The sequence below is a fragment of the Zootermopsis nevadensis genome, unplaced genomic scaffold (genome assembly GCF_977971745.1).
Source record: "Zootermopsis nevadensis isolate Lab colony 2312 unplaced genomic scaffold, Znev_1.0 Znev_ptg000004l, whole genome shotgun sequence".
Lineage (NCBI taxonomy): Eukaryota > Metazoa > Arthropoda > Insecta > Blattodea > Termopsidae > Zootermopsis > Zootermopsis nevadensis.
This window is the reverse complement of record NW_028259136.1, coordinates 6,114,527-6,123,570: the sequence shown is the minus strand read 5'-3', so window position 1 is coordinate 6,123,570 and position 9,044 is coordinate 6,114,527. Positions and strand designations below refer to the sequence as shown.

The 9,044-nt window shown below is 34.9% G+C and overlaps 3 protein-coding genes across 7 annotated transcripts in view; 2 read left to right on the top strand and 1 right to left on the bottom strand.

The window, feature by feature from the left end:
• Positions 1–9,044, top strand: part of LOC110828783 (anillin-like) — a 120,072-nt gene that overhangs the window by 95,072 nt on the left and 15,956 nt on the right. The window contains exon 1 of one of the 2 annotated variants that reach the window (XM_087342694.1): positions 8,909–8,927. The exons of the other annotated variant lie outside the window; for it this stretch is intronic. The gene's annotated coding sequence lies outside the window, so the exon portion shown is untranslated. Of the gene's footprint in view, positions 1–8,908; positions 8,928–9,044 lie in introns of those variants that run through there. 2 annotated transcript variants of the gene reach the window in all.
• On the top strand, positions 65–1,856 carry RpS12 (ribosomal protein S12). 3 transcript variants are annotated; one of them, XM_022061797.2, is made up of 5 exons: positions 65–174; positions 531–563; positions 790–918; positions 1,456–1,660; positions 1,739–1,856. In XM_022061797.2, the coding sequence occupies exons 2-5, from the start codon at positions 547–549 to the stop codon at positions 1,805–1,807; spliced, it is 420 nt and encodes a 139-aa protein (XP_021917489.1). In that variant the 5' UTR covers positions 65–174; positions 531–546; the 3' UTR covers positions 1,808–1,856. The 3 variants fall into 3 exon arrangements, with proteins under 3 accessions (XP_021917489.1, XP_021917487.1, XP_021917488.1); XM_022061795.2 differs by lacking the exon at positions 65–174 and adding an exon at positions 292–413; XM_022061796.2 differs by lacking the exon at positions 65–174 and adding an exon at positions 375–434.
• On the bottom strand, positions 2,395–8,905 carry Zmynd10 (zinc finger MYND-type containing 10). Of its 2 annotated transcripts, none has more exons than XR_015533622.1 (10): positions 8,428–8,905; positions 7,748–7,856; positions 7,414–7,527; positions 6,344–6,615; positions 6,015–6,139; positions 5,593–5,744; positions 4,597–4,734; positions 4,120–4,232; positions 3,670–3,916; positions 2,395–2,763 (listed from the first exon to the last, which is right to left on the bottom strand). XR_015533622.1 is itself a non-coding variant. In XM_022061790.2 (10 exons), the coding sequence occupies exons 1-10, from the start codon at positions 8,523–8,525 to the stop codon at positions 2,691–2,693; spliced, it is 1,317 nt and encodes a 438-aa protein (XP_021917482.1). In that variant the 5' UTR covers positions 8,526–8,902; the 3' UTR covers positions 2,395–2,690. The 2 variants fall into 2 exon arrangements, 1 of the variants encoding a protein (XP_021917482.1); XM_022061790.2 differs by having other exon boundaries at positions 3,794–3,916; positions 8,428–8,902.

Below are 9,044 nucleotides of genomic sequence, written 5' to 3'. Positions count from 1 at the left end.
ATACTCTCGAAATCGATTAAATTTCCATTGTTGGATGTTCGATACTTGAAGTTTGCGCTTTAATCATGTTCCTGGGAATGTTTTGTGTTAATTTCTGCCACGAGATTGCACCACGTACTAGGTAAATTGGCCAAAATCAAGCGTGGAGGCTCGGAGAGGCTGGAAGTTACGTAAGTAAGTAGATTTTGCAAGTCTGTTTGTGTTATGTGTTTCATGCATGATTCTCACATACAGATACCAAAAGTTTCCAGACATTGTTTTCATTCCCGGCCTGAAGATGGTGTATGCACGACTTCCACAACCGCGACCAACTTAGTCATTACCATAGAGTTGTACGTTTGTATATAGTAATCTCTGATTTTGGTTTTCTGTGATGTGAATATCAAGATCCTTTTCCGGTAGCAGGAGTCGAGGTGAAAACATGGTTATAAGTTGTGTGTAATATCTAAAGAATTCGTAAACATCCGTTGTATATAATAGTAAATAACAAGCGAAGTAATTAATTGTAGTTTTTTTATTGTGATTTTCAGATACAAAATCTGGAAGATGTCTGACACAGAGATGTAAGTTTTCAATGAATACCTAACCTTAATGTTGCTTGTTTTAAATGTGGTGGTTTATGGGATATAACATTTTCTGATGAGATATTTAAAGGCAGGCTCCCTCTTCTGAGGTGTTACCCATTTTTAATTGTGCTGTGAATTGCCTTTCTGAAAATGTTCCCGAATTATATAAATTTTCTTTCGTACTATTTCATGTGATGAGTACAGTGAATATGTATTGTTACAGCGATGACATCCCCTCATCACCAACCGGTGGGATGGATATCAATACAGCCCTTCAAGAGGTGTTGAAAATGGCTTTGACCCATGGAAGTTTGGCACATGGTTTACATGAGGCAGCAAAAGCTTTGGATAAGTATGTAAAATCTAAATTGTATATTTTTGAGTCGTGATGTTAGGACTACACCATACCATGGAGTGAGTGTTGTTAAAGAGTATGTTCATTATGTGTTCATGTCTGTGTTGTGTACTTCCATACAAGTTATTCATGGTGTAATAACAGCTTGCTCCAAAGTAAAATTTCTGTCCAACTTTCAGATTTCATCTTCCCTTTTATTATGAACATTACATGTTTATGTTTGTACTGTCTATAAGCAGCAAGAACCCATCCCCCCCCCCCCCCCCCCCCAAATGGAGCCCAATATCATTACATTCATTTTGAGATAACCTCTTTTTCTGATTTGTCTTTGGGGACAGTTAAAATTGTATTATATTTCTGTGTGTGTAGGAATAATAAATATATTTAAAAAATACTTTCTAAGCTTGAGCATGAGTCCAGATGGTTACAAGGAAATTTGAATGTTTTAGACCTATAAATTAGGATAAAATGGTTGTAACACTTTCTGGAACTTCTGGCTGTGGCAAAATACAGTATATGACACTTTCATTGCAGGCGACAGGCTTTGCTGTGTGTACTAGCAGAAAACTGTAATGAACCAATGTACAAGAAACTGGTACAGGCTCTGTGCAATGAACACCAAATTCCACTGATCAAGGTGGACAATAACAAGAAGCTTGGTGAATGGGCAGGTCTCTGCAAGATTGACAGCACAGGCAAGGCTCGGAAAGTTGTTGGTTGTTCATGTGTTGTCGTTAAGGTGAGTTCTGCAGGTGGTTGTATTATAATGCAGTTTGAATTTTGATAATTTGTTTGATGAGAATCTGTTCTGTTTCAGGATTATGGTGAAGAGACACAAGCTGCTGATGTTTTGAGAGACTACTTGAAACAGTCACGAGAGCCTTGAAATATTATGTAAAGAGCTTACCAAATATAATAAAATTGTGTATTTCTTCTTGGAGGTTTTTCATTCTATTAATTTATGCAATTGTTGATACCTGCGATTTGTCTAGCCCAACAGGGCTTTGAAAGTCCATTTTCTGCCCTGTGGGGCTTTGACCATGATGTGTTGGATTTCTACTGGTCTCCACAAGCTTTTGCACCTTCCAGGCTGTCTCATCTGGGTCCCTGCCATTCAGGTTTGTTTGTGCAGGCATCAGGAAGATTTGCGACTGTTGCTGAAGGGGTTTTTACCACCCACAGAGCATAAGGTTATATTTTGACAACTGCATAGGGTCCTTGGATTACAATGGAGCAATAAACTGCATGTGTTGAGAATGCCTTTGAAATGTCAGTGTGTAGTACAAAGAGTGCACCATTCCAATCTCGTGGGAGAAGTAGTGAAAGTGTGCTGCATTGTAAATTGTATATTTGAACTTCTTTCATAGATTCAGTGTGTACAGCTTATCTTTAAATTTGTGCTGTGTCTTTCAAATGTCCAAAGACATTTAATGTGCCCAATTGTTCCTTGTAAAATGTGTTAAAACTCAATACTTTGTTAACATAGGAATATTTATTTGAGACATTCCATGTTGAATTTTAAATTTACATCAATTACAGTGATGAAACATGTAGTTTCTCCACATTTAAAGGTCTTGTAGGATGATCACACATTGAGTGAAGTCATAAATATATACAGTATAAGAGAAGGAAATGTTTCTACAATAAAATCTGGACCCAAGGTATGGATGGTGCACAATACATTGTACTCAGCAGTGATCTACACACATTGATGACTTCATTTATTGGTTTATTAATGTAGAAGCAATAGTTTGCTCTGTCATGTGCATTTAATCAATCTTCTTGCTAGACAAAAATTCACATGATGTCTTGTGTTTAGGCCAGTTCTTGACTTGACATTCCCTGAAAAAGAACGATATGATTTAATGTTGAAGCTAAACAGGATTTTGTAAATCTTGTGAGTTTAGTTAAAGTTCATATGGTTTGTCAGAGAGATTTGTTCCCATGTGACTACTTTGTTCAACTTATGGTGTGGCCTTTATTGTTGAAATAATGAAGGATGACTAGATGTGACTGGAACATTCGCAGTCTTCTGGTTTCTACACTTATTGGAGCTTTCCTTTATACATTTAAATTCTGTTACCTACAAAACCATTATATCTACGGAATCTGCAGTACTAAACACCATTTAATGCTTCAACTTCCAGGTAGTTGAGACATGAAGCGAACTTATAGGTTGTGGTTTGTCATGCTTTATTTATGTAAGGTCCTGTCTGTACCAACTCTCCCAAGAGGATTCTATCCTTGAAGTACAATTATCAGTACATTTCTCATTTGTTCCATCTGTGTGCTGTTTTCTTATTTGTAATATTGGTGAAGAGAGTAACTTATGAAGCTCTTAATTTATAGATTGTTTGTGGAAAGACAACATATTGTAAACTGTGATAGCAAACACTCCCCAAGTTTACATCCCCTTAATTTCTTCATTAATCTAATGTAATTTCAGTTACTGTTGTTTCCAAATATTTGTACTTGCAACATTTTCGAAGGGTTTATTAGTTATCTTTATATAATAGTTTTGTTCTGCATTTTGGTGACAATACATGAACATATATTTAGTCTTCTCTGTGTTTACTTACAAACCAACTTCCTTACTACTTGTAGCATCTAATAGAGCTTGCTTTTTCCTAAGGTACTTACATATTCACCCAGGAAATTGGGATTGGTATAGATCTGATGCATGTCTTATGAATTTAATTTAGTGGGAATTTATAGCAGTCAAAATGGTGCATAAAATAGGTCACTTACCTGAACAATTATGAACCTGTAATTTCTGCTGGTACCTCAGTACAAAGAGATGTGGGCATTACAAGCTGCTCCTAGAATATATTATGGGAATTAAGTGTTCTTAATAATTGTTACTGGATTATACCTTCCACAGTACGGAGTCTTGCATTGCGAACATTTTTTAGCTGCAGGTTCTCCACAGGTAACACAAACTGATGGTCCAAGCACTATTGCTTCTATTGTATCCAGGTCATATGTTTCACTTAAGCTGCGAACACAAAGACATCAAGTTGCATGACCTGTATTTTAGTTACAATAGGAACTTATTTTGAAGTATCCCTCAGCATTTTTTACTGACAAGCTGTGAAGACAATGTCTAATCAAATCTCAGACTTGTATATAGAAAATAATGGTTGTAGTTGCAACACATCTGGGAGAAAAGAGATTGGGATCACAGTTTTACGCATTCACCTTTTTGTAATGGTCTTCATGTCTGACGCATTTTCATGGAACATTGATTCCACATGCCTGTTGGCAATCTTCTTCCATCGTTTGTTGTTCTTCTCAAGCAGTGTCTGTTTGATCTAACAACAGAATTTGAAACAAAATTGGTGTGTGAGGTAATGAGTTATGCAGACAGACATTTTAATGGTGTATACTTTCAAGAAATTTGCTACATACAGCTCAATATTAGGTTTTTCAACCATTGTATAATTAGGATTTTAGGTTCTCACCAGTCCATCTTCAGGGTGAATTTCCCTGATGACATAGGCAGCAAGGACTTCTGAAATGCTAGTAAACTTATACCAGGATACATAGTGCTACAACTCAGAAGATGGTCATCTTCAATGTGTAATTGCATATAGTATAGAATAAAAAATAAATAGTTTGTAATGTTCAAGCATTAGCTTTTACATAGACCTAATTGAAGTTTGATTTTAAAATCACCTGGGGTATGACTTCTAGTAGTAATGGACGACGTGTTGTAAAAGGAGCGTTGCATGAAGCCAGTTTTGCCAGCCAGTATTTTAACTCTACAAGTGGGGACAGTTGGTCCAGAAGAGTGTCATGCATGAAGCACTGAAGCTGCAAAAAAAAAAAATTCCTTGATTGGTGTTGAACTGGAAGTCTTATAAGAGTTGTGTAGTGACTGAAGAGGAGAGAGAAAATATTCTACAACTGCACTACACAAAAAGTGTTCTAATTGAGTGGAACTATATATTTTCTTCCAAGTGTGTTTTTATACATTTTGAATATAGTTTGATAGCCTTAACGATTACTTGTATGTTATTTTTTTATATAGTTACATGCTAACCATAGTGAGCAATTTTTCAAACAAGTTGTAAATCTCGGTGAGATCAATGTTTTATGTCATATACCAGTTTGTTATACAATAAGCTGTCTGAGAAAATTTCATTTTGAATTTTAGTGTAACATAGAAATGCATTTTGTACTTCTGGGGTAGGAACATGGGAACAGACATAACCTTCCATACGTTCCCTACATGTGTTCACACTGTGCTCTTTATGTGAAAAATTGAAAATCTGATTTTTTAACCAGAAGGGGGGAATATGAGAGTCATCATTAAGATAAGTGTGTTGGTGTGACAGTACGCTTATATGAACAGTAAGTATTACTTGGTTGTTAACCACCAAAAAGTTGAGTAGTGAGGAATCACAGTTGTTCAAAAAAAGTAAAGAATAAAATAGAATAGAAACTATAGATGATGAGATTGATTACTTTTATTGGCTACCACAAAGATCTCTCTTGTATAAAAGGAGATCACAATACTTGATGAGAGTTTGCAGTACCCTTTCATAACAAGAAAAGTAAAACAAAAATATTTTTAAAAGATACAAATGAGTTCTTGTCAGGAAAGGCGAAAGTCTTATTTGATAACAAGCAGTTGATCACAGGTTGTAGACTTTCAAGCAATACCCTAACCTTAATAAGCTGATTCTTGCGGTATTCATTGATATCATAGTGTGCAGGGCAGCGAACATCCAACAAGAGATGTCTGAGAGCAAGCCATGTTTGTGCCTCTGCACGAGTTACCTTCACGTTATCTTCACCATTTATCTCTTGCCATTTGCAGTCTGAAACACCGAGACAAGTATAGAATTTTATAAATACATTAGTATTTCTAAATCTTTGGAATGGGATTTGATTTATTTTATAGTCTAACAAAAGTCAACATTTTAAGGTTACATATTTTCCACATGTGTTCTTTGTGATTTTGTGTATCCCATGACCTCACATTCATTTATTGCAGACACAAATCCAGTGACTGATCATTGCCCAGAAGATGCCTCATATTGCTGTTATTATTTCTTGCTGATAACTCTTAATGACAACATATTACTCACCTTCAAATTTGAGAGTTTTACCAGATGGGCCTTGTTTAGTCCATGGTTTCTGTTCAATGATGTTTACCAGAAGTAGTGGGACATCATGGATGGAAAACATGTGTGATGTTGCACACAGTGGCAGGCTGTTGAGTTAACAGGATTATCAAAGTTACTGGGACTGAATGTATTTTTAAGTTAAAATGTTTTTTATGGATTCTAATGCTGTCTTTACAATGAACCTTACTTTGGGTTTATTTGATGCACTTTGTACACTGACTGCATAATAATGTAAGAAACATAATGCGATATAATGCACAATCTGGCTGTTCACATAAATACATAATTACCAATCCAAGTGTTGAGCAATGCATCCTATTATGGAAATGCATTTTATCCCAATGTTAAAAGCAAGTGTCACTTCTTTTTGTTCCAAATCCTCAGAGGCACTTAGGTTGTGTGAAGGCTCAGAAACTTTCTGTTTACTCCCTGCAAGAAGCCTTGTGATTGCTGAGGTAGAATAATCAATTAAGTCAAGGGAATTTTCACCCAAAGCTTCACAGCTATCTGGGTGATAGACTAGTGTTTCCAGAAATTCAATAGCAGTAGCTTCATGGAAAAGCTGAAATATACACAATTTCACAAATTATGAAAGTTGGCTATTATACCCAAGAAATTATGATAGATATTTGAATGCAAGTTTGGTTATTGTTTTAGATAACATTCTGGTGATTATGGGGTTGTGTTTTAACCAAACTGTATAAATGCAGTTGATGTTTCCAGGGGTGTACTCTTCAAAATAAAAGTGATATAACTTGGCATTCAGTATGAGGTTGAAAGAATGAGAACATGTCATTATATGAGTCTGTTGTCATTGTTACGTGATAGCTGTACACTTTGATCATCAGAATTACATGATAATCAACTCACAAAGAAACAAGCAAGCATTGTATAAGTTAGGGAATTTTAAAGCTAGAATAAACAATTTTATATGTTGCCTGACTTTCAAAGCACATAATTGTTCTGAGTTTCTAGAGGGGCATACACTCTTATATGTCCATTGGAGGGGACCTCATAATCTACCTTGAATTAAAGATGTATAATGAATTCCTCTCGTGCTACTAGACGTGTAATGTGGTTTAATGAAGAACACATCAACATTTCAAGAACCATCTTCATCCTTGTCCTCAGCGCACTGGTACAGTACATGGCTGGTAGGAATTCATTATACTTAGTCACCACGAAAGCTACAGATTATACATTTAACGTCTCTGCAAATTGAAACACCAGAGTTCCACCCCGGTTTGACTACAGTTCTGCGTGTTTCTTTTCAAAAGTAGATCCATATGTAATTTATTGTACCCTTAAGACTCATCCTGATATATTTTAAGTAGGTAATTATAAATAAAGTTTCACTTACAACCATATATGGAACAAATACACTCTTTGGTTCTGGTCTTATTTTGAGAAGTAGAGGCAGAACCTTTTCTTTCCAAACTGATATACAAATAGCTTCATGAACAATAATGGGAATCTGAAATTTATAAATAATTATATCATAAGTAACTCATATGAGATACAAAAGTACTAAATTTACATGCAGATGTTATTGTAGATATAACAGATTAATGGGCACATGTGTAGCTTACAATATTATTCTCTGAAATTATTCTATTTCTGCACATTTATTAACTTAAATGCTTTATTAGTGTATAAATATTAAATCTGTTAGTAGAAACTAATCCAGTACATACTTTATTATATGAGATGATCATTTCTTTCACAGATTCCTCTTGCAGTTCCTGAGCTTCTAAAATGGCTTGTTGGTGTAATTTCTGGAGGCGTCCATGTGCATCAAACCAGCTACAAACATAAATTTTCTTTTTAACTTCAGAGATTCAAATAGATTCTATGTAGTTGCAGAGTCTATTGGGTGTAGTACCAGTAAGATCTTCACTTGTACAGCAGATTTAGTACTTCTGTGTCACACATACAAATTACATCATTACAGTAGGTCTTCTGAAAAGTTGGGATGTTTTCTGTCCAACATGCTATATCCAAAAAAACTGCAATGTTTGTGGTGTGTTGATGTGAAAACTTCAAATATCAGACTCCATTTAGATAGCAGTATCATGTATATTGTATATTATAAGTGGTTCCTCAGTATACCTGAAAAATATCTCTCATAACCCACTTCTTTTATTGAAAGCAGTAAAAGTGTAGGAGGATATAAATGTGGAAAAGACAAAGAAATGTAATGGTGGAATGATAGATTTTGGAAGTGGTGAAGAGTGAAAATGATGCATGCAGAAATTGATATAAAGATGGGGGAGAAAAAAAAAAGTGGAGATGGAAAGAAATAAAAAAGTGTTGAGGATAATGATCATTCTGTAGAATGTAAAATTGTCATATATTTAGATGGCTATAAATATACCTTGGAGATCCAAGCTCAGCAATGTTTGAAGGTTCAATAGTCTTTACGTACAGTTCAGCTATTTCTACTTGTAGGATATCTTTCATTGCTTGTGCCATTCTTTATGCTCAATAATTACACAGTTGCTCATATGATATACTTGCAAATTTGGCAGCTGCCATTTGTAAACAATTTATTTTGTACAATTCTAGACAAAACAAGGGCCTCAAGTGACTTTATTTTATTTCAGATTAGCGTAGTGTTTATCTTTAGCTTTATTTGCCATAATAATCCCTTAATATAATAATTTTTATAGAATGAATATAAATATAAAATGAATTAATCAGAGGAGTATGGATCGCTCCACATAATGAAAGCTGTGCAATGGAACGCTGTCTCGGCTACAACTTCAGAATACCACCTATCGAATATCAATATGTAGGGACATTTGGCGTCCAAATATAATTTTCCCACATCTCTTAATAAACATACATGCCATATAAACATATAAAGATATTTTGGTAAGAACGGTTAACGTATCGTCAATGATATATAAATAACACTTTTACAATTTATAATTATGTTGTACACAGTAATATGACATACAATGTGATGTAAATGTTGGTACGTTGGCTATG

Excerpts from the sequence above, each read along its gene's own strand:
- RpS12 (XM_022061797.2), top strand. Across the intron at positions 919-1,455 it reads GCAGCAAAAGCTTTGGATAA|GCGACAGGCTTTGCTGTGTG; the intron begins GTATGTAAAATC and ends CTTTCATTGCAG. Across the intron at positions 1,661-1,738 it reads GTTCATGTGTTGTCGTTAAG|GATTATGGTGAAGAGACACA; the intron begins GTGAGTTCTGCA and ends GTTCTGTTTCAG.
- Zmynd10 (XM_022061790.2), bottom strand. The coding sequence starts at position 8,525 with ATGGCACAAGCAATGAAAGATATCCTACAAGTAGAAATAGCTGAACTG. Across the intron at positions 7,528-7,747 it reads TGATCATCTCATATAATAAA|ATTCCCATTATTGTTCATGA; the intron begins GTATGTACTGGA and ends TATAAATTTCAG. Across the intron at positions 3,917-4,119 it reads ATGAAGACCATTACAAAAAG|CTTAAGTGAAACATATGACC; the intron begins GTGAATGCGTAA and ends TTGTGTTCGCAG.